General features: G+C 37.2%; 4 protein-coding genes across 4 annotated transcripts; 2 read left to right on the plus strand and 2 right to left on the minus strand.

The window, feature by feature from the left end:
* Window positions 1–56: 56 nt before the first annotated feature.
* On the plus strand, window positions 57–7,237 carry LOC109003736 (endoribonuclease YBEY, chloroplastic). Its single transcript, XM_018982011.2, has 12 exons — window positions 57–599; window positions 1,323–1,574; window positions 1,649–1,744; window positions 3,682–3,859; window positions 3,959–4,042; window positions 4,127–4,227; window positions 4,459–4,551; window positions 4,831–4,902; window positions 5,412–5,531; window positions 5,618–5,668; window positions 6,230–6,418; window positions 6,878–7,237. The coding sequence occupies exons 1-12, from the start codon at window positions 195–197 to the stop codon at window positions 7,043–7,045; spliced, it is 1,809 nt and encodes a 602-aa protein (XP_018837556.1). The 5' UTR covers window positions 57–194; the 3' UTR covers window positions 7,046–7,237.
* Window positions 7,238–7,556: 319 nt separating this feature from the next.
* Window positions 7,557–10,607, minus strand: LOC109003740 (early nodulin-93-like). The gene is made up of 4 exons (XM_018982015.2): window positions 10,285–10,607; window positions 8,976–9,037; window positions 8,266–8,341; window positions 7,557–7,937 (listed from the first exon to the last, which is right to left on the minus strand). The coding sequence occupies exons 1-4, from the start codon at window positions 10,394–10,396 to the stop codon at window positions 7,840–7,842; spliced, it is 348 nt and encodes a 115-aa protein (XP_018837560.1). The 5' UTR covers window positions 10,397–10,607; the 3' UTR covers window positions 7,557–7,839.
* A 2,057-nt stretch (window positions 10,608–12,664) lies between these two features.
* Window positions 12,665–19,268, plus strand: LOC109003738 (ATP-dependent 6-phosphofructokinase 3-like). The gene is made up of 13 exons (XM_018982013.2): window positions 12,665–13,045; window positions 13,352–13,398; window positions 13,510–13,549; window positions 13,945–14,007; window positions 14,093–14,230; window positions 15,745–15,903; window positions 16,001–16,054; window positions 16,792–16,860; window positions 16,967–17,096; window positions 17,244–17,509; window positions 18,285–18,333; window positions 18,435–18,589; window positions 18,816–19,268. Exons 1-13 carry the CDS (start codon window positions 12,944–12,946, stop codon window positions 18,966–18,968), a joined length of 1,425 nt encoding a protein of 474 aa, XP_018837558.1. The 5' UTR covers window positions 12,665–12,943; the 3' UTR covers window positions 18,969–19,268.
* A 160-nt stretch (window positions 19,269–19,428) lies between these two features.
* On the minus strand, window positions 19,429–22,926 carry LOC109003739 (serine/threonine-protein kinase Aurora-1-like). Its single transcript, XM_018982014.2, has 9 exons — window positions 22,793–22,926; window positions 22,327–22,443; window positions 21,368–21,514; window positions 21,174–21,269; window positions 20,880–20,975; window positions 20,692–20,788; window positions 20,343–20,460; window positions 19,849–19,921; window positions 19,429–19,762 (listed from the first exon to the last, which is right to left on the minus strand). Exons 1-9 carry the CDS (start codon window positions 22,826–22,828, stop codon window positions 19,661–19,663), a joined length of 882 nt encoding a protein of 293 aa, XP_018837559.1. The 5' UTR covers window positions 22,829–22,926; the 3' UTR covers window positions 19,429–19,660.
* Window positions 22,927–23,126: the final 200 nt, after the last annotated feature.

Below are 23,126 nucleotides of genomic sequence, written 5' to 3' on the forward strand. Positions count from 1 at the left end.
AAATTTTGTTTTGTTTGATTTTTATTTTTATTTTTATATTTTTGGGCTAATAGAGCCCTAAAAACCTTGTAAGGCTATTGCGGAGTTGTAGACTTGCGAGAGATCGTTCATGTCGTTGTCACAGTGACTGCCCAACAAAACCAAAGCAACCCGAGCTCAAGCTGACATTCCTCCTTCCTCTAAGCCTCCTCTTTATGCTTCCACGCCTCTCCCCTCTCCTCCGCAACCTCCACCCACCTCCACTTCTCTCTTCGAGGTCTCCTTCCATGGCGCGTGTCCTCTCGCGCCCCACTCCGCTCCCTCTCAGCCCCGCTCCCAAGACCATTAACTCCATCCGTGTCTCCGCGCAATCAGGCTTTCTTATCAATACGAATAGTCTACATGTCTCTCCGTCTCTGAAATCTTCGCTTTCCGGTCGGGGGTTCGACTCTCTCTGCAGAGAAGATGGGAGGGGTTTGAGGCCGCTGGGAAGGGTTTGGGCAGCTCAGAGAGAGTATCGGAAGGTTAGGAGGCTGCCTTCGAAGAGCAAGGAGAAAGAATTGGAGCTCAATGTCAGTATTTGCATCGAAGAAGATTTGCCCGACGATGCTGAAATTCTGGTATTCACCTCTTTGTATTACCTTCGCATTATGTATCGCTGGAAGCCTTCTAATTTCAAGGCATTTAGGTTTATTACGGAATGCGTTAGTGTCTGCGCGCCTGTCTTAAATTCACGTGAAAATATTTCCATTTGGAGGTTTGGTCATGAAAATGGCTCCCTCTTCGGTAAGATTTATGAATGAATGCCTAAGAAAATATATGTTGTTGCCATGTGAGAGCCTGCGCTATTAAAAGGGAATCCGTAAGCTATTTATATAACATGCTGCACTAGGTTTATTTTTTATCCACTAAAGGGTGCGGAGGAGGTGAAATTGCTACGAAATTTCACTTTTCTTTTTCCTGGTTGTTGAGATATGTACAAACACTTTACTAAGCATCATGTAACAATCCCGAGTTGTTGGTTACTACCGTCAAATATATGTGGAATGATCTGTTTCTCTGTCTTTCAGGATTACTCCTATTTTCTTTTTCTTTGGTCGAGTTTTTATCTCCTTTGCATTAAGAACATAAATCGTAGACTTGCTTGCCTGGTCTTAAGTTTGAAGTTGGGTGGAACTTGGTTTCTTCTAAGTAGCATTTATAAGTATTCCACTGCACATGAGTTATGGAATATGTCAGACAAGTTTAGTATGATTTTTCCCCTTCAATGGGGATGGGGGAAGTTCCTCCTTTTTGATTGATGATTTGATTCTTCCATCTGTCTTTTTTTGTACATGCTGCAGAGTATTGCAGAAATGCTTCGTTTAAATGTTCCAATGGCAATGAAATTAGCATTTGATGGCTTAAAAGATTCTGCATATAGAACAAGGGATACTGCTATAAGTGATGTTGGTGGATTTCAAAATGTAGAGTTGTCTCTGCTTCTTTGCAATGATGAGTTCATTTGCAAACTCAACAAAGAATGGAGGGATGAGGATCATCCCACTGATGTTCTCTCCATGTCACAACATGCCCCTGAACTTAAGCTTCCAATTGTAAGAACTTGAAGCCATTAACTGAAGGCTTTATCTTTAATGATAAAACAGTTGACTTATTCTCATTATTGCAGCTTATGTTAGGTGACATTGTAATTTCTGTTGAGACAGCTGCCAGACAAGCTGAGGAAAGGGGGCATACTCTTCTTGATGAGATACGCATCCTCATGGTTTGTCTACGAACATTTTAATTATATTTTTTATTTTCTCAAAATTATGTGTTTTGATGGCATGATCTCCATTCTCTTGTGATTATTTTTAGATGAGTCATGTCATGGCTCTCCCTTTCATACTTAATTGTTTACATCATGTCATGGCTCTCCCTTTCATACTTAATTGTTTAAAATAATACGCATGCGTTTTCCCTGGTCTCTTAAAAAAGGATATATCGATTTGGCTAGAATCAAATTGCTGGGAATATGAGTGGAAGGTAACCTGGACTTCTGTAATTGCTTTCACCAGTCAAATGAAAGTTGTATTGCATTGGTAACAAAAAGCAACTCTATTCTACCCAGTTGTAACATTCCACAGTTAGAGGTTGGGCTCATATGCATTTGTTTAAGGTTAATTAGAGTTATGTGGCCATTCGCAATGTTACCCAATACTATTATGTAAACTGCCGTAATATGAGATTGGGATTCCTTCTCCAATAATTTCAGATTGAAGGTGGGAGATGGAAAGAGGATTCTCTTTTGGCATGATCTGTGGTGTGGGGATACTGCTCTCAAGCTGGAATTTCCTACCCTTTTCAGAATTGCTAGGGATCATAATGCATCTATTTATGATTCTTACTGCAGTAGTAACAACAAGGTTGAATGGAATATCATTTTTAAAAGGGACGTTAATGACTGGGAAGTGGATGAAGTTAAGGCTCTGCTGGTAAAACTCTATAGTTCAAAGTTGGTGCTAGAAAGAGAGGATAGTATGGTGTGGATTCCTGCTGGAAATGCTAAGTTTTCAGTTTCTACTTATTACAGAATTTTGTCAAGCCATAGTAGTTGTGTTTTTCTTTGGAAAAGTATATGGAAAGTGAAAGTTCCCTCTAAGGTTGCTTTTTTCTGTCGGGTGGCTTCTTTGGGCAAAGTATTGACTACTGATAATCTTAGAAGGAGAGATCTGTTTATTGCTGATTGGTGTGTCATGTGTAAAAGGGAAGGAGAATCTGTAAATCGCCTTTTTCTGCACTGCGAAGTGTCAAGATTCTTGTGGAATGAGGTTTTGAGTTGGACAGGATTACATTGGGTAATGCCTAGAGAAGTGGTGGATTTATTGGTAGGGCGGAAGGGTTTGAAGGGCTGTAAGAAGGCGGCGAGAGTTTGGAAGATGATTCCTCCTTGTCTTATGTGGTGCATATGGCTTGAAAGAAATGGGAGATGCTTCGAAGATAAAGAACGCTCATTGGGAGATCTTAGGGATTTTTTCTTGAGTACTTTGAGTTCTTGAGCTAAAGCTTTTGTAATGGCAGATAATTTTCTGCATCTGTTTTAGTTTTCTGATGTCAGTTTCTTTTTTTCTTTTTTTTCCGGAAGTTGTAGATGTTTCCTTTGTATACGTCCTGTGTACTTGGACTTATGCCTATTTCTTTGAATAAAATTATTACTTATCAAAAAAAATTGTTGAAATCAACATGTTCATGGGGCTGGAATGGGAATTGCAAATTAATGCTTTCTAATCTGTTGATCTGGACAGGTTGGGACAAAGCCCACCTTACCTGTCCATCCTACCATACTTGCCGACTGATCTATTCATTTTGACACTAAGTTGAATGGGAAGAATGTGAAGAGAATACGTTCTTTTTCCCCTTTATCTTGAAGGCTTTGTTAAATCCAATATCTGGATCATAAATTTCTTGTACGGTGTGTACTTAGAAAAATCAAAAGAATTGAGAGGACGCACCTACTATCAAAAAAAAAAAAAAAGAATTGAGAGGACGTATGGAATATTTTGTGTTTTTCAGCTGGTAGTAGCCCATGATATGAAGGCCACGTATTTGGGCATTACACTTGTCCATTTCCCTGCCCTCAAAATTTTGAAAAGGAATTTTAACTTGTGTATAAATACATAAAGCACGCAGCCTGAGAACTATAGCCACTTAACAATCCTGCAGGTGCATGGGCTGTTACATCTTTTGGGATTTGATCATGAGATCAGTGAAGAGGCTGAAGCAGAAATGGAAAAGGAAGAGGAACGCCTTTTGAAGAGTCTCGGGTGGAAGGGGAAAGGATTAATTCAGAGTGCATATGATGCTGAAACAAATGCAAACTCTCATAACGAATATACAGATGGTGATTTCACTCTTTATCTATTGTCGGATGTATATATTTGATATACATTTTGAAGCTATAACATGCTATATATAAGTTTACTCTGAGATCATCTTACAGTCGGATTGTTAAAAGACAGGAAGAAAGAAGGCAGTCTTCGATTTTATAAACCGAAGTTCAACTATATCTTCTGTGATATGGATGGTGAGATGATGCTTAAAGTACTGGGTACATGGGTGTTTTGGATCCTGTTTGTAGCTTATAACATCTTTCTTTTTCATATGCAAGGTACACTGCTAAACAGCAGAAGTCAAATTTCATCAGCAAATGTCAAGGCCCTGAAAGAGGCTGTGTCAAGGGGTGTAAAAGTGGTGATAGCCACTGGAAAAGTAAGAGCATTCTAACTTCATTAACTATCACAACATTATAATGGAAGTGTATTTGAATATCATTCCCTACTTGGAAAATACATTGTCTGTATCTATCTCGATCTGTTTACTTGAATCGTTTTGTGTTTAGTTGATGCTGCTGCATTATTTATTATTATATTTTTTTCTTGTGTGTTGGATAACACTGCTTGTCTGTGTGACCATCAGTTTTTATTAAATTTTTGGGTACAGGCCCGTCCAGCTGTGATAAGCATTTTAAAAATGGTAGATTTATCCGGAAAAGATGGTGTTGTTTCAGAATTTTCTCCCGGGGTTTTCTTACAGGTTTATCTCTTTGCCTTCGTTCTCTCATATTTCGGCATCTTGCTTATTTTCATTAAAGTTACTCCATATCTAGAAGTTGAATATGTAAGAAAATGAGTTGCATCTCTGGGCAGAGACTTGCTTAGTCTTTGGTTCAGAGAGCTCTTATTGCTCATTTTTTTAATTTGGGCATTTGTACGCCCAAAGTTACTTTTTACATGTACCGATAAAAATAAAAATAAAAAGTTACTTTTTACATGTATATTTTAAGTATATTCATAACAATATGCTTGATTCTAGGGTTTGCTTGTTTATGGTCGACAAGGTCGGGAAGTTTTTAGAAGGAATTTAGATCCAGATGTCTGCAGGGAGGTAATATCCCTCGTACCCCATTACCCCATGCTATCTTACTGAATAACACAACTAAAAGAATAGCAGAATTTATTATATGTAAGTTTGATAGATTATGAAGGCTGAAATAGATTTTTGTAAATATATTCCCTCAAGTTCCAATTGGAAGAACTTAAATCCTAAAATCTCATTATATTATGAGTTATGAGTAGAGCCCTTCTGCGTAACACCATGTAAAATTAAGACTGATTCTCTCCTTGGCAAAGGGAATCCCCTTTCCCCTTTCTCTAATAATTAGAGTTCCAAACCCATCTTACTAATAATAAGAAAGGGGCTGCTGCTAGTCGTAGTGCGCTAGCGCCTCTAGGAGTAAGGCTCTTCTTGTGCAAGACTCCCTCAAAATCCGCCACTCGTTAATAAAAATTTGAAAACTATATACCTTAACAAGCATGGAAGATATTATTGCTTTATTGGAGGATTTTTTTTTCCATTTTGCATAGAGCAAAGATTTACGTCACTCAAATTTGCAGGCTTGTCTTTACTCCTGGGAGAATAAAATTCCTCTCATCGCATTCACCAAAGATCGATGCTTAACCCTATTTGATCACTCACTCGTTGACTCACTGCACACTATATATCATGAGCCAAAGGTACCTCATAGACTTGTTAATACTATGTTATGTTTGTTGGGTAAAGGCTTCTTAATTTGTATAATTTACCAGAAAAACCTTAACAGGCGGAGATCATGCCATCAGTTGAGCATCTCTTGGCTGCAGCCGACATACAGGTACGCCCTTGAATGAATACTCCCTCCCTCCCTCCCTCTTGACTGCCTATTTTCTTTGGTGTGAATTCACGGAAATATGCTTATCTTTTAGTTTCATTGCAATCCTTTCAAAAGCTTATGCATGCACATTATATTATTATAAGCACATCCCTTAAATGTGCAAGTTATATATGCATTGGGCTTTTCCTCTCAACATTAATAATAATAAGAAAAAGTAGTGACCCAAGTCTGCTCCAAATGTCTTGTGATTCAAACATACACTTTCTTTTCTTTTCTTTGGAGAAAAACTTTTGAAGGCCTTAGTTAATTAAAAAAAAAAACCTTTAATGGCCTTAGTTTACCTTTGCAATTTATCCTACTTGCTCTTGAGCTAACCAACCAGCCAAAAATCTTGTTCTTTAGGAGCACCGTCCTTACTCATATGAATGTGGTCCGATGTGTATTACCCGTATATACATGATTAGGCAGCATCCAGGCGTACTAAACTTTAGAAGGGAGAAAATCACTTTTGGTGTTCAAAATAATAACTCCTTGTTATGCACGTATCTTTTGGATTCACAGAAAATGATCTTCTTAGACACTCCTGTGGGAGTGGCTACTACTTTGCGGCCATACTGGACAGAAGCAACAAGAGATCGTGCCACTGTTGTCCAAGCTGTGCCAGACATGCTTGAAATTGTTCCGCATGGAACTTCAAAAGGGAGTGGAGTAAAAATTCTGCTTGATCATTTGGGTATCACTGCAGAAGAGGTATGTACATTTCACGATTATATATGTTCTCCAATCATGTTCACATTTTTAAGGAAAACTCCATCCATTCTCTCTGACCATCAAAATCCTTGGAACGAAAAGGGTGTTTAATCCAACTGTAACACCGTTTGAGCAGAGCCGAAGCTCGAGGACCACCCCCCAAAAAAAAAAAAAAAAAAAAACTTAGAAAAAAAAAAATTATTTATTATTTCGTAGATTTTTTCTTTTACTTGATTAATGCCCCTCGATCTGCATTTTCACACCATGAAGTGCAGCATGGCCTCCATTAGACTCGATAAAGCAGATGTTCGGTGTATTATGTAATGATCCTATTCCTAAGAGCATCGTTCCGTACGTTTGGAGGATACTGTAATTTAAGTTTGACATATTTTTTATTATTTGGAGACGGGCCAATTAAAACCCGACACCCTGAACGATTCTAATCAATGAACCATGTAGGTAATGGCTATTGGCGATGGAGAAAATGACGTTGAGATGCTTGAGCTGGCTTCATTGGGCGTTGCTCTTAGTAATGGATCAGAGAAGACGAAAGCTGTGGCCAATGTAATTGGTGGCAGCAACGATGAGGATGGCGTTGCCGATGCCATCTACCGGTATGCGTTCTGAGCTTCGTTTCATGAACCATATATGCTAGACAGTTTCAAGTGTTGGCGACGTGTTGCTGGTTTCCTTTTTTCTCAATTATTTTTCTCTCAGGAGAAACATTAAATGAGCTCTCAGCTAAAAAGGCGAGAACAAGTCTGTTTATACTCATTGAATCAGATTTGAAATAAATTTCACCTCGAGTTTTCCTTTTTATTTTCCGAAATTCATTTACATATCATGATTTAAATAAACAGGTGGATGTGACATGAGAAATAATAGTTACAGTCGTGAATGTACAAATGTTATACAAGAGTTTTGAAAAAAGTAAATCAATACGAAACTTACATAAAAAAAAATTAATTTTTTAATAGTAAACTCTATTATTTTTTAAAACGACTGTATAGCGTTTGCGTACTCTACAATTGAATGTAACATTACTCATCAGAGAGAAAAACACGTTTAACATTATTATGTCGTGTTTTTTCTTAACAATGGACAAAGAGATGGGTCCAAGTGCTCTTACTCAAAATGGTTCGCTATAGAAGAGGAAATACACTGCTCGATGCCAAGTTGGGTCCCATTTTACAACAACTCTTGGAATTCAATAAAAATCGTCAGTAGTTCCATATCGAATTCGGATAGTACGAGTCACACAAAGCTATTTCAAAGTAGTAAACAACCACCGTCGAGCTGAGAATATTGAGAGATACCCAAAACGAAAAAGGATGTGCACATCTTACCTGGCTGCAGCATGATATATCAATACAAAACATTTGCTTGTGGACGAATCACTAAAACTTGAGAGTTGGACTGCATCATCTCTGGTGTCTCAAGGCGTCTTCAAGCTGGGAATTTCTTCTTGCACACGCTAATATTGTTTTATCGGCAGTGATGAAGTACGCTGCAATTGATGCTGTTCACCAATCATAAAGTTATGCTGTTAGGACTATTATGTTTCAGAACCTTCCTAGTTTGAAAGTGAGGAGATATGTTCGGGGCATTCAATTACATGTACATTAGCAAAACAAAATATATAAACCGAGAAAAACTAGAGGAGGGGAGATTTTTTTGGGAAGGTGGTGGGGGAGGGGGAAGTGCTTCTGCGTGCGTGTGAGTGAGAGAGAGATGTTACAAGTCAACAAACAATACTCATTTCAAGAATTTCTTTTGTAAAGATTTACTTATAAAGAAACTACTTTTGCACAATAAAGTTCTTAGAAAATTTGTTGTCATGAGCATACCAGCAGATATAATGAGTGCCTGAGCAGTATAATTGAGGTTTGCCTTTGCCCAAGGAATCACACGAACTGCAACCAACTAAGGGCATGAACAAGAAACATCAGGAAAAGAATGGGAAAAACCATGCTCTGCACGCATGGTACAGACTCCAGAGTAGAATATGTTAAGTATACAGGAACCAAGGCATCTTTCAACTATTATTTCTCAGCATATGCACATCTTTGTAATCAACCAGTCTTTACCATCGATGTCATCAGCACTCTCACTGTTATCATTATCATAATAAATTAAACTCTTATTGCTTTTTTTTCCAAAAAAATAAAAGTTCGATATATTATAATTGCATGAAAAGTAAAGTGGGATAGTTAATGTGCAGTTGATTTGTCATGTTCTTCAATTAGTTTCCCAAACTTAAATTAGTTCCCACCACATAACCTATGAAGTGCATTATAAATTTTATCTGCCTCCATGCTAGGAAAGCTAATAAAATTTATACAAAGTAGCTCTTGCCAATTAAAAAATCAAAACATCTCGCGGTAATTGTTTAATACATGCAAAAATCTTTGCGGATAAAGGTGTGCAAATAAGCTCGATTTCAAAGAATTATTACCTCTAACAAGAAGTTAAGACATAAAAATAAATAAATAAATAAAAAGGCAAGCATGATATTTCTAATATGAATCCCAAAAAGAGTAAAAGCATGGATACATACCGTAGGCACAGCACTGACAACACCTGCAATGGAAGCTGCCTTGAAGCCAGCACGAACACCTTCTGCAAATTATGCATATATGCCAAAAGATGCAAGTCATGTACCAATACTCAAATGTAAAACAATAAATGATCATAAATACCAAGGCTCTACATAGTTGCTGATGAAAACTTAAGGGAATACAAAAAGAATTTGAAATTTTGGATTTCAAAATTTTTGATTGATTAGGACCCAAGAACAGCGAGATTGCCTCCAACTAAACTTAGAACAGCTGGCTTAATTTTTCTTACAGGAACACACAGATACACAAAAGGACGCAGGCCACTGGCCCAGAGGCATTTCCGACTGAATTCACCAGCCAAGCCAATGACAGGGAATTGACCCTCTTTAACTGGTTTTGTGAAAACTGTAACGACCTTGTTGACTGAGAGATGGCCTCAATAGTCAGAAAGGGTTAATGGTATACGTGTTTCCTTTACTATCATTGGCCGATTACATTGGACAGTTTAAGTGGACAGTTATATTGGCTTGGGCTTAACTGATTGATCTTTAGTCAGCTAAGAGAAATGTAATAAAAAGGGAATTAGATTCTTGTACTAGGCAATCTTGAAATAAATCACTTCTTGATCTCTGGAGGCTGGTTTCCTCGCAAAAACCAGAAGCGTGGGTGTGTGATTGTTTTCATTCTTAAGTTTTGCAGTTACTGTAGAAATTTGGTTGAGTAGAAAGGTATCAATAACCCATCAATTTTAGATATTTGCTTTAAATTAATCCATCGATTGTATCAAACTAATTTCGATTATACTTTTTTCTGGATTCTCTGGTCCCAAAAGATAAATATCAAAGTAACAAAAAAGACCTTAATTAATTTCTGTTGCAAGCTTTTTTCCAAGCAACCAAAAAGGTCATAAAGCCAACTCAACGCATCTGACATTAGGATTTCAGAGCTTTATAATCTCGATTACTTTGAATAGAGAACAAAACAAAGGCTGAATAGAACCAAACAAGCTGATACCGAGTTTCCAGAGATTAGATCTTAATTTCCGTTTCTTTTTCCATCATCTCTCGGGAAGCAAACCGAGCATAAGCATTTGAACGAAAAAAGTAGAATAAAGGAAACTATTACCAACAAAATCGATACTTTCAATCGGTAATTAAACAATTAATCAGATCATCAGCATAACAAGACAGAGCATAAAACTCGTCCAATAATATAGAAATTCCGGTTCTCGGCAGCCAAAGAGAGAATTACTAAACTAATAACAAGAAAATAAAAATGAAATTGAAACAAAATAAAAAAGGGCAGAACCATTTGTGCAATGTCTGGCTTTGAGGATCTTCCGGTCTTCAACAGGAGAAGCAATTAAGAAGCTTTGTCTTTTCTTCGCCCATATGTCCCTCAATTCCGATGGGATTCCCATTATTCCGTTGTTCTCAGAAAGTTTTGAAGTCTCAGAATTTACACGGAGAGAGAGAGAGAGAGAGAGAGAGAGATCGGTAATTAGCGACCGCCTTTAAAGTGCTCTCCGGATTGAGCCTTTATTCGGTGTTTTTGTCGGCCGGCGGCTTTTGTTCCTATTGACAGCCAACTCGTATAAAAATAAAATTTTTTTTACTCACCCACCATTTACCACATTACATTTTATAAAAAATACATTTATATCCTATAAAAAAATTATAAATATAAAATATATGAGTAAATAGTAATTAATATATAATATTTTTCTATATAAAAAATAGTCAAAGTGATAGTTAAATTCTTTTTTTTTCTAAATAAGTAATAAAAATTTTATATGCAATCACTTTTGAGATATATTTAACAATAAAAATACTAGTTGAATAGATAAAAGTGACCGATTGAATTTTTTTTTTTACTCAATGATTAAGGAAGTGAATATTAATCAATTAATTATTTTTATTTTTTAAAAATATTTAAAACTGTGTAAAAAATTATTAAAATAAAAAAATACATTTGCGCTCATCGATACACTTACTTCGGTTAAATATCGATCCTTGTAGTACTATCCATTTAACAATTACAAGATACAATAATAGTCAATAAGGTGAAAGACCTCAACATTTCTTCCAAACTAGCAAATACAAATACAAAAAAACAAAAACAAAAACAAGGAAAAAAAAAAAGAAAGAAAATAAATATATGAGGTTAATGACTTGACATACACCTATTTCTCACAAGGAAAGTTGCTTGAAATAGTTTTGATACAGTATGATAAATGGACTATAGTACTATGACTGAGAATCACAGTAAAGTGAGTTGTGCTGCATTTCGTTGGTCCGAACTGGCTGCAGGAGACTTCTACTACAACTTTTATGCAATTATTGGTTATGAGAAGCAGAAACATAGGAAGATAGCAAACAGGAGTTGCGTCGAATCGCCAGAAGATGAACGCCAAGGACTGTGAAGGCACGTGAAGACCACGCGCCACTCTAGAAAAGTGGAGATTGGTAGGATCTGAGGTCCCTAGCCTCGAAAATGTTGTGCATGACAGCAACAAGTACTCTCTGGTAAGGCGTCGAGTGGATCTCGTGCACTGGTTGAGTCGCACGTGTGAAGCAGGTGTCGCTCCATTTAATATTCTGCTTCTGCCGTTTGAAAGATCGGAGGTAAGGGAGTCCAGCAATGGGGCGCGTGGCAATCGTGGGGGCTGAAAAGCAGCAGATCAACGCTTCTCCTTGCTATGGAAAAAAAAATTGAAAAAAAAAGGATTGAAAAGCAGTAGACAAGATAGAAGGGGAAAGGAGCCAAAGTTCCACCCTCCTCTGGGCGGAAAAAATAAGATATTTAATTTTTAGATGAGAGAAGAATTGCCCGAAGAGAAGATAAAAATCTCTTTTTTTTTTTTTTTAAGGAAATGGGAGGCAAGGACGACTAGCGTATCAATCATCCTTGGGCATGACCATGGGAGCCCCTCCCTACTATGGAATGTCTGGTTTGAGCCATAGCTACTGCCCCAAAGGCAAGTTTGTCATCACAACACCTCCAAAGTATCCAGTTGGTTTTAAACCCATCTCATGACTCAAAGGTCAAGTTTTATTACTACAAGTGATTTCAACTGATATCTTGACTTGAACTTCTGGCCTCAAAACCATAAAATACTAGCTCGTACTAACTGAACTATCACCTTAGCGATCCCATTTAAATTCTACTTGAATGACAAGTATCCTCCAACTTATTAATGTTTTTTTAAAGTTTTTTTTGGTTAAAAAACTTATAAATGTTCTTTTTATATTTTACAAAATGTAGTAAACAGTTTTCGTTAGTAGTGTTACTTATATTGTTAAAAAAATATATTTCATAAGATTCATTTTTTTTAATTTAATTTTTAAATTTTTAATATATCAATAGATAACAAACACGTAAAGAATTAAATTTTTATTATCAGTTCTTTTCTTTTTAATGTAAGCAAAATTATTAAATCTTGTCTAGACAAGAAACAAAAATATATATATTTTAAATAGTCCACTAGTGAGTTGTTTTTTTAAACATTTATTTTAATTAGGAGAAAGATAAATATGGTAAATAAATTTAGGGTGGAGTTCACGTTTTTGCAGGCCGTCCATCGGATCGGAGCTCGGAAACCACGTCCCACTTACAGTATTACAACAGTAGCCAGTATTACCCCCGCCGCTTGTTTTCTCACACATCGAATATCAGTCACTATCAGCTACGACATATCTCTCACTAAGCTCACTAGAACCGCGCATCTCGACCGTCAAAGTCGAGTGACACAAATCGACCCGCGTCCTGATCTCGCTGCCTCCATTTAACCAAATACACCGACGTTTTCTCCGATTTTACAATCGTACCCCTCTCAGCTCTAGAGCAACAAGTGAGCAACTGCGAGCGCGCCCACAGATGTTGTTTGTTTTCTGAGTTACTCGCAGAGTTTCCTTGACGCGCTGTTTGGTTCCCGTTCTGTATTAACTCACAGAGTTTCCTTGACGGGATGGGGAGCTCTGAGAATTTGCAGATGAAAATCGTTAATGGAGACGCTGGTTACGTGCTCCAAGATGTCCCTCACCTCACCGATTACATCCCAGATCTTCCTGTATCTCTCTCTCTCTTTCTCTAAAGTCTTCTTCTTTTTTTTGAAGTCATTTATTCAAGTTTAAATTTGGTTCTACGAACTGAGCGGCATTGGTGGATCAATATCGTTTGTTTATCAGCCAAACTGCTATTGTTTTCCCGATACTCTTATGAAGATTTTTCAGTATTTAGCAATGGCCAACCCCGTTTCAATATTAGCCCCTACATGTTCCATTACCTAAAAAAAAAAAAAAATCACTTTTTTAGTCCTTAGATATTTTTTTTGTCAGTTATATTTTCTTCTCATGGGTGGTGGGTTATATGGCAGACTTATCCGAATCCGTTGCAAGTCAATCCTGCTTACTCGGTGGTTAAGTAAGTTAAAAGAAGTTTTATCATGATTTTTCCCTTTTGAGGTTGATGAGTCTTTTTGTTTTTGTGATATGAGGATCTTTACCAGGCTTTCTCTTTGTTTTCACTTTTCAGGCAGTATTTTGTTAATTTGGATGACACCGTTGCTGAGAAGGTTCATTCTGCTCTCTTAACATGATTACATTCACAGATGTTATTTACGCGCGTGTATGCATATAAATATATATATATATATATATATAAATATGTATGTATATAAATACCTATATTTAGGTGTTTAGGTGGGTGAATGCAAAATACTGTATTTATCTGTTTGAGAACTTGGTATTCCATGCGTCCGTGAAACTTTGGGCTTTAATTGGATAGCAAACCTGATCAAAGGCGTGCTCTTTAACAAAATGACTCCCTACATTTCCACTTGCTTGAGAGAGATTGGCACACGATTGATGTTGCCAGTGACAACTCTGTGTACACAATTTTCAAAAGCAAGTTCGTTTTATTTCTTTGTGACACGATTGCTTAAAAATTGCTGGTTTTACTCATTCACAGGTTGTTGTTCACAAGACTAGCCCAAGAGGGATACACTTTCGGCGTGCAGGCCCTCGCCAAAAGGTATTGCTTCTCATCATGTCTGAATCCTGTTGTAGTGATTTAAAGTCATGTCCCTGCAAGTAACATGGAATTTTATGCCGCTCAGGTCTATTTTGAATCAGAAGAAGTGCATGCGTGTATTGTCACATGCGGTGGTCTTTGCCCCGGACTCAACACTGTGATCAGGGAAATTGTTTGTGGTCTTTATCACATGTACGGTGTTACTAGAATCCTCGGGATCGATGTGAGTAATTGTACCAACTAATGATGTGTGAGAAAAATTTAAGTTATTATTGTGATTCTTTCTTTGCCTTGCATGTGTGTTCATATGTTGCTATTAGCTTTCATAATAGAAGTTGCATATGTCAATCTAAGTTAATCTAGGCCACTTCACCCTTCCCCCTTCCTGCTTGAGAAAATGATAATAACGAGATTAGATTTAACTATTGTGAGTTCGATGAACATGATTGTTTTTCATATCTTAAAATTATCAAAAAAAAAAAAAAAAAATCAATAAGCTTCCTAGTGCTCAAATTGCACTTACTCTTCCCATAAAGTTATTCAAGTGCGAGGACGTAGGTTCATAGTCTACTGGATGAATGTCTAATTTACCAGTGAAAGAGAAAAGAGTTGCATACTACTGTTATCCAAATGTAATATATATAGAATGTATCTATCTCATTTGACAATAATGCTAGCAGACGCACCCAACAACATAAGGATTTGTGGTTCTAATCATGTTCGAATGCAGCAAAAGTTAATCTTTGCTATAATTGAGAGCTGATTATATTGGCTTTGGTTTTTTAAAACTACTGGTAGCATGTGCTTAAAGCTTGAAGAAACTTAGAAGACACTACTATTACTTATTGATGGGGAAAAATTTGTAAGAGATTCTTATACTAATATCTTTCACATTTGTTTAAAACTTCTTTATTACCTGTAAAGAAAAATATCTTTCGCATTTGTTTATAGTATGTTGATGCATTACTCTCAAATTTAAGTAGGCCAGGTTGTATGATATTTCTTTTTTGTGTGGTAACTCTTTTTTTTTTTTTCTGGGTGTAACATCTTTATATTGTGATTTGTTTTAGGGCACAGGTGCCATGTTTGTGGGTGTTCTATAGCTTTTATATTGTTGAATTTCGAGAATATGCCATGCGGATGCAGGACAGGGTCATCCCAAGAAACTTCATTAGAAACATTCAAGCTTGGAATAGGTCCCATTTTTTATTATTTATTTTTTTCTTTACATGGACCAGCACAAATTGGTTATATAGGATTAACAAAAATTACTGATAAAAAAATATAGGATTAAAAAATTATCTAGGTTTACCCACACAATTTGGTGATATAGGTTTTCAATATCATCAACTCGTTGTGCCATGGGTCTTTGCATCCCCTGTGCAGGACCTGATATAAGTTCAGGGTATAAGATGTTTGTTGCATTTAAATTATTGAAAACACAAAATTTATGGAAAGTGTACAAGTATGACACCAAGACATATACCTGTGCGTAATATCATACCTGAGTACAAGTTGCATCGTTTACATCATGTATTATCTCTTACAAGGTGTGTGGTACGCGGTGTCCATTTCAAAGCCATGGCAGATGCTAAGATCTTGAAGGTGGCTGAACCTTGTAATACAAGTCTTGTGGATGAAGTTCTGATATTTTAAGGCATAATGTTCTCCTTCATGTTTGAGACTCACTTGGTGATTCAGTGTCTCACCAAAAACTTCTGTTTGCTGTGTATTTAGGGAGGATACAGGGGCTTCTATGCTCGAAATACCATTACTTTAACACCCAAGGTTGTCGATGATATCCATAAACGCGGTGGTACCATCCTTGGGACATCGCGAGGGGGCCATGATACCTCGAAGATAGTTGACAGCATTCAGGATCGTGGAATTAATCAGGTGTGGAAAGGGTTGCTTTATTCCAACTAATTTTACACCATGATTTTCATATCAATCAATAAACTCCTATGGTTTATTATTGCTTTTACATGTCCAGGTTTATATAATTGGAGGAGATGGAACTCAAAAAGGAGCAGCTGTCATTTACGAGGTAATTTTATTTATTAAATTGGATGGAACGGGAGATCTTGGGTCGAATCAATTTTACAATGTAATACCCCCCGTTCTCAATTTGTGGAGATGTTGACTTTGATATCTGGGGCTCCTCAGTTAGAGGGATGTGGCCAACTCCCTCCCCTTCACCCCAACCTATGAATCTGCCATGGTTGTTGAAGGGATTGGCTTGCAATCTTGTGACCCATTTATATGGGTCGAGTCAAGCTGACCCGCTCATCCTTTCCTGACAGGTTGTTGTGCTATAATTAGAAACTGTAAGGGACAAGATGAATATCAAGAAATTAGTCATAATTGATTATATCTTTAGGAGTTTTTCAAAACTTTAACTATGATGGAAAAGGTTATCTTAATTTTCTTATTCTTGAGCATTTTATCTTTGAAGATTAAAAAAAAAAAAATCTTATTCTTGAGCTTCATAAATAGTGTGCCCATTTAGTTAATATATTATGAACTCTGAAACAATTATGAAGATGAGAGGTTGTATGTGTTTGCTCCACGTTGATGTGGGTTGATTTTGCATTTGAGCTGTATGACCAGCTTACTAAATGGGTCAGGTAACATTTTTATACACACGAATAAAATGGTCAGCATAGAGTGCATTAATGTTATTGTGAGTGGGTGACCTGACCTGACCTGACTTATACCCATGCTTAGCCCACCATTGTTTCAGGTGTCTTAGTTATTCAAGCATTTAACTTTCCAATTGTGCAGGAAATTAGACGCCGTGGACTCAAAGTTGCAGTGGCTGGAATTCCAAAAACCATAGATAATGACATACCGGTACTTCTTTTACAACAATGAACTGTATTTAATGAATCTAAGTTTTACGTGTCCTTTTTACTGTATTTACTCGTCAAATAACTTATGGGACCTTTCATTGATTCAGGTTATTGACAGGTCCTTTGGTTTTGATACCGCGGTTGAGGAAGCCCAACGTGCCATTAATGCAGCCCATGTTGAAGCTGGAAGTATTGAGAATGGTATTGGTGTTGTAAAACTAATGGGACGCTACAGTGGTAAGCTCTGTGTGTTTACTCTTCTTGTATGCTTTAAAGCTCCACACTTGTGAACTTAATGTAATTGATGTAGCTCTTTCATCTTTGTCAAAATTATCATTTCCATCTTTTCGGTTCTTTTTCAATCTAACAGGATCCCTGATGCAGGTTTCATTGCTCAGTATGCTACTCTTGCCAGCCGTGATGTGGACTGTTGCTTGATTCCTGAGTCTCCCTTCTATCTTGAAGGAAAGAATGGTCTTTTTGAATATATCGAAAAACGGCTTAAAGAAAATGGGCATATGGTTATTGTGATGGCAGAGGGAGCAGGACAGGATCTTCTTTCAGAGAGCCTGCAATCCATGAACTTGGAAGATGCTTCCGGGAACAAGCTACTCCAAGATGTTGGGCTATGGATATCTCAGAGGATCAAGGTATCTCTTGTAAAGGGGCTAGTATTTAAAAAAAAAATGGTTTTACTCTCATACAAGTGTGTTTTGTGCTGACACACACGTCTTATCTTATCTATGTCTACATTAGATTGTGTATAAAATATTTAACATTTTGGTGTACATGATTAAGTTATTATGTCATCATTGAAAGAAAATTTTTGGCTTATTTCCAAGTATGGATTTATTAAAAGAAATAATAGCACACACCACACCCTCTGCTCGTTTCATCTAGAAATTTCACCATCTACAAACTATTTAAACATTAAACAATAGCCAAGATACATTTAAAAGTGGATAGTTATTGTCTTATCATGCTGTGTTGTATTCTGCCTTGTGAAAAATTGCTGTATCAGCAGATCCATATTACTGTTTCTCTATATCCCTTATACATAGCCATGCTTTATCTTCTGTACCATTTAAAGCAATGTTCTATAAAACTTTGCTTTGTATGCTAACCTGAGCTGCTGCAGAGTATGGTGCCAGATTCATTTAAATTAGTAACAGTGAAATGCTTAAGAGGTGGTTGACCTTTTACCGAGTCGTATTCTTTCATCATATGACATAGCAAGTAATTGATTTAGGCTCTCTGCAGGGTGATCTTTTGGTTCAACCATCTGATCACAACAAGAGATGTCATTTTATTATCCTCCAATTTGAGAACAGTTTCACTTATTCTCATGTTGACATTTTATATAATATGCTGTCAAATATAAATTTCTTTTTCGCTATTAACAGTCTTCTGTTTCTTTTCTTGTAGGATCATTTTGGAAGACAGCGTAAGATGGTCATTAATCTTAAATATATAGGTTAGTGGCCTCAAGTTTAGCCTCCCCTACCTCCCTAGTGGGTTTTGGGGAGGGTGCTTTACTTTCAAATGGGTATCTAATTGAACTAATTAATCTTGCAGATCCTACATACATGATCCGGGCAATTCCAGGCAATGCTTCTGACAATGTCTACTGCACTCTTCTTGCTCAAAGTGCAGTTCATGGAGCAATGGCTGGATATACAGGCTTCACGGTTGGGCCTGTCAATGGCAGACATGCTTATATTCCTTTCACGGTATGGAATCCTGTGTTCTTAGATAATCACTCTGTATATCTGCCATTTTTTTGGTAAAATCAACACTCATTTTGACCCTAATTCGTGTAATCAGTTACTAACACTCTGAATCTGAGAATCAGAGGAAATCGTTTTTTCACTATCTTTTATAAGAAGTTGCTCATCTCACAGCATGAGGCCAGGACCTACTATAGGGACTTATATTTTCTTAATTGTTTATGGGCAGCGTGTCAATGAGAAGCAAAACAAGGTTGTGATTACCGACAGGATGTGGGCAAGACTCCTCGCTTCGACCAACCAGCCAAGCTTTCTGCACCCAAAACATGTTACTGAAGTCAATGAAGAGGAAGTACCGCAAACCCAATTGTTGGACGGGTAGAATAATTGTTAGGGTCCCAAGTCACTGACTAAAAGCATTCCTAGTTTGTCATAAACGGAGCACCGGACTCCTTTCTGTTATAACCTGGAGCTACTTTTAGTTTGTGAGGTTATGTGCTTGTTGTATAAGAAAAATCTCATTTCAATTTGCTTTGGGAAGATCCAAAATGGTTTATACATATGTTCCAATCTGCTTCCTTGAAGTGCGTGGACGGAAATTGGTGTTTCCTGTAATGCTATTGCCCCAATGCTCTCTGTAAAATAAATTTTTGTAGTGCCAAGCTGTATTGTTTTTGCTTCCTGTTTTTACCATTTGCATACATGATGAGAAACGTATTCTGCTGAAGAATTGAATCAGACTGATCTGTGCTGGAAATTTAGCTTCAGATTTGACCAGTCCATAATTTCATTATACAGGAAAACAGTACAAACTCGAAAAACAAACAAATTCAGTCGACAAATAAACTTGAAAATTTCGATTTTCTTTATTATATTTTTGCCTACAGAGCTGAGACACAACTGCATCGAACTTGGCATGGGGAGGATTCAAATAAAATAATCTTCGAAGAACCATATATGCTAAACAAATTCATATTATGAAGTGTTAGTCAAGAATGACGAATGCTGATTCACAAGTTCTGCAACTCCAAAGAATCTGCTACAATGTCAATACCAACATCTTGGACAAGGAACTTAAAACCTATATACACCAGAAGGCTCAGCGTTCTGAACAATCCATGGATGTTCAAGAAGCTTGTGTAGCAGCAGGCGCTGAGAAGAATCCTTGACGAGCATCTGTTAAAATGAAACTATAAAATGATCGTTGTTTTTTAAAGAATATTGTCTCCAACGTAAAACAAGTGCAAGCAAAAAGGTGGAACCTGACTGATGAGGTCCTTAGCGGCAGAAGAGACAAATGGTTTAGGAGGGAACTTGAGATCTACTTGCACAATCCTGAAAGCAGTATGAAAATCCAATCATATATATGATATAACTTTTTCCTTTTGCTAAGAATACATATGCTTTAAATTTAATGCTAAGTACACTTCATTAAGTTTTTTGTGCCTGCACTAAATGTTGATCACTTACGAGAGAACCTTGCATCTTTGGAAGTGGAGAAAATCCCCACTAAAAAAAAATTAGCATTACAAGAGAAACGAATCTCTTAGGAAAAAAATCAACAATTCTTTATGATTTTTTAATATAGAAAAATAAACTATTCTTTATGACGAGGTCCTGTGAACGATTCTTTATAAATGTTTAATCATTCCATGCATCTTTGAACAGAAAGCATTTTAAAAAGTAGGGTGGTGGAACATCTAAAAAATACTAATGCTGATCATGTCAATACATTCTGCAGGTTATGTATGCTTACCTTCTATATGTATCCGAGTGTTCCTTGGCCTCAAAAGGAGGGACCCCATAGAGGAACTCATAGCAAAGGACACCAAGGCTCCAAATATCCACACTTGCGTCATGCTCTACACTCTCCACTGTTAAGGAATCGCCAAGACGCATAAAAAATAAATAAGTTCCATGTCATTTAGTTATGTCCAGTAATTCTCAACACGTATTTTCTGTGACATAAAAAATTAAAATTTTCACCAAAAAAATCCAGTTGACCCACAACTGATTCAAAGAGATGAAACCCAACATATGATGGAATGGAAATTGGAAATCAATGAAGCAACTCCATAGGAGCATTCTTATCCATTAATACATACCCATCTCAGGGGGGAGGTAATCCAGCGTACCACACATGGTTCGCCTACGATTGAATGTATGCACTGACCACCCAAAATCTGCAATTTTAAGTTCACCCTGACAAAGAGAACCCACAATGACATCATAAATACAAGGCACATCCCCTGTAAGTCAAAGGACCAAGAAACAGATAGATATTGGTCATTACCTCTGCCCCAATTAAAAGGTTCTCAGGCTTAATATCTCTGTGTATCACATGCTTTCCATGACAATATATGAGGGCACGGGCTAATGATGCAACATACTGTCCCATGGGCCGTATGCACACATAAAACTTGTGATCAGTTTTGCATAGAAACATGAGCTGAAAAGGCATGAAGTCCCCCGCCCAATATTTTCTTAAGGTATGAAATGTATTGATTTGGGAAGGAGGGGCGTGAGGGAGGAAGGGAACGGAAGATGTAAATTAAGAGCCTGGAATATATAGAAGTATAGAACTTACAGTGGCAGCACGTCTTTCACTGAAGTATTTGCACTTCTGTAGTTCCTTGTAAAGTTCACCTTTGGCTGCATATTCTAATATCAAGTAAACTCTTTTCTGCCGTAATCACATCGAAATAATAGATGGTTAATCACGGCATAATTCCCCACTTCATGCCTTCATATATGACTCAGTAGCAAAAGATCACTATTTACCTGATCATAGAAGTATCCATAGAGCCGTAAAATATTGGGATGTCTCAGGTGACTTTGTATTTCAACTTCTCGGCGAAGCTGATGCTCAACCTGAGACTGTTGCAGCTGGCTCTTAAAGAGGACTTTCAGTGCTACAATATGATTGCTCTGTTCAAGAAATTACATGAGACCCATTAGGTTTCATAATCTAAACCAAGAATTGTCAAAAGGACGATGTTTCCAATTCTGCGGATTATAATCTCTTGGGAAGTTAAAGCTCGGGTTGTTGCAAGAGGAAGATTTAAGAAATCTGCTGAGAACATGGATATTTGTTGCCATAAGGGGTTATTAGAATCTATCCTCTCTAAATGGTTGGATTATGAGCTGGTTAGTCTCACCTGTCAAAGTATATTTTGTTGGGATCAGTTGGCTGCTTTGGTTTTAAGTCGCTTTTAGATGTTTCAGAAGCTGAGGTCCAGCTGAAAAGTTGGAGTGTTTTGTACTGATTTTTTTTTTTTGTCGATAAAATGTTTAAGCATTCATACAAAAAAGGATGATGTAGATATTACACTAGAAAATATATGAACCTTTACTATGATCAAACATATCTTCCATGTCCCGGCATAATGATATACTTTGAGTTTTGCTGGACACTTTATAAATTCAGATTTGAAATCTCGAAGACAAAGGAGTCAAATACCCATTCAACCGCTGGAATCACTTGGGGAAGTCTAAAAACTCAATAAAAGGTCATATGCACTTCAATTCTCTGAATTTCGTAATTCATAGGCAACACCACGAAAGGACTCGAACCTTAAGTGTGTTCTGACTAGATAGAACCAAAACCCTTGACTACTAAAACCCAATATCAACTTGAAAATATCCAAAATTTCACAGGCAATGGATCACGTACTTAAAGCATGATTATTGAAGAAGCAGTTGGAAAAACTGAAGAAGGGTCAGAGCACGTGAAAACTAACTCGCTTTTCTCTTGCCAAATAGACATGACCAAACTTTCCACGTCCGAGAGGTTTTCCGATGTCAAAGTCATTAAGCGCCCATCTTCTTTTCTCCACTCCGGAAACATCTGAAGAAGCCTATACAAAGAAATGTAAGAACTAAGTTCGCTAGAAAACGCAAATTGGGAAAATAGTGCAGAGAAATAGCATATATTATAGCAGAAACACAGTAGACCATATGTAATGAAAGCTCCTGCAAACTAGCAGTTTAAGACCAACATCCCAGAACCTCGAGTCTGCAAACCTAAACCCGAATAGTCTAAAAACCGGCGTGCTCCAATTTTATTGATTGATTGGAACCGGCCCCCAAACGAAGAGAAGCTCAAGATGAGGGGAAAAAAAAGATAGAAAGAATCCCTAATATTTCAGATCTGAGAAATCAAGAAAAACCTAAGGCATAACTTGAAGCATTTTATAATCAATGTACCTTATCTTGTGTTTGGGTCTCTGCAGCGATCGCCATGGGAGGGACAGACTACCCAGAGAGTCACAGAGAGAGAGAGAGAGAGAGAGAGAGAGAGAGAGAGAGAGATTGATGGAGAGGACGATGGCGAACAAGGAGAGGGAGGAGGGGGGGATGGGATTCTTGAATAAGAACATTACAACGGTCGAGTTCTTAGGGAACGCCACGTGGTCCAGTCCCGCTCAAGTTCTTTTTTGAAAAAAGAATTTGGCATTTTGCAATTTTGCTGTGTTCCGTTTCGTGCGGAGTAGGAGCGTCTGACTTGATCCTCGGGAAGAAAGAACAATTATAAAAGAAT

This window comes from Juglans regia, chromosome 8 (assembly GCF_001411555.2).
Source record: "Juglans regia cultivar Chandler chromosome 8, Walnut 2.0, whole genome shotgun sequence".
In the NCBI taxonomy this organism is placed as follows: domain Eukaryota; kingdom Viridiplantae; phylum Streptophyta; class Magnoliopsida; order Fagales; family Juglandaceae; genus Juglans; species Juglans regia.

What these genes read in the sequence shown, in the direction of transcription:
- LOC109003736 (XM_018982011.2), top strand. Translation starts at nt 195, where the DNA reads ATGCTTCCACGCCTCTCCCCTCTCCTCCGCAACCTCCACCCACCTCCA. An exon ending in TCATAACGAATATACAGATG is followed by an intron (nt 3,860 to 3,958) that starts GTGATTTCACTC and finishes ATCATCTTACAG; the next exon opens with TCGGATTGTTAAAAGACAGG. An exon ending in CTATATATCATGAGCCAAAG is followed by an intron (nt 5,532 to 5,617) that starts GTACCTCATAGA and finishes AAACCTTAACAG; the next exon opens with GCGGAGATCATGCCATCAGT.
- LOC109003740 (XM_018982015.2), bottom strand. Translation starts at nt 10,396, where the DNA reads ATGGGAATCCCATCGGAATTGAGGGACATATGGGCGAAGAAAAGACAA. An exon ending in AGCCAGACATTGCACAAATG is followed by an intron (nt 9,038 to 10,284) that starts GTTCTGCCCTTT and finishes CATAATTTGCAG; the next exon opens with AAGGTGTTCGTGCTGGCTTC. An exon ending in TTGTCAGTGCTGTGCCTACG is followed by an intron (nt 8,342 to 8,975) that starts GTATGTATCCAT and finishes TCATGCCCTTAG; the next exon opens with TTGGTTGCAGTTCGTGTGAT.
- LOC109003738 (XM_018982013.2), top strand. Translation starts at nt 12,944, where the DNA reads ATGGGGAGCTCTGAGAATTTGCAGATGAAAATCGTTAATGGAGACGCT. An exon ending in CCTGCTTACTCGGTGGTTAA is followed by an intron (nt 13,399 to 13,509) that starts GTAAGTTAAAAG and finishes TTCACTTTTCAG; the next exon opens with GCAGTATTTTGTTAATTTGG. An exon ending in AGGATCGTGGAATTAATCAG is followed by an intron (nt 15,904 to 16,000) that starts GTGTGGAAAGGG and finishes TTACATGTCCAG; the next exon opens with GTTTATATAATTGGAGGAGA.
- LOC109003739 (XM_018982014.2), bottom strand. Translation starts at nt 22,828, where the DNA reads ATGGCGATCGCTGCAGAGACCCAAACACAAGATAAG. An exon ending in ATTTGGCAAGAGAAAAGCGA is followed by an intron (nt 21,515 to 22,326) that starts GTTAGTTTTCAC and finishes TTTCTTGAACAG; the next exon opens with AGCAATCATATTGTAGCACT. An exon ending in TTACCTCCCCCCTGAGATGG is followed by an intron (nt 20,461 to 20,691) that starts GTATGTATTAAT and finishes ATTCCTTAACAG; the next exon opens with TGGAGAGTGTAGAGCATGAC.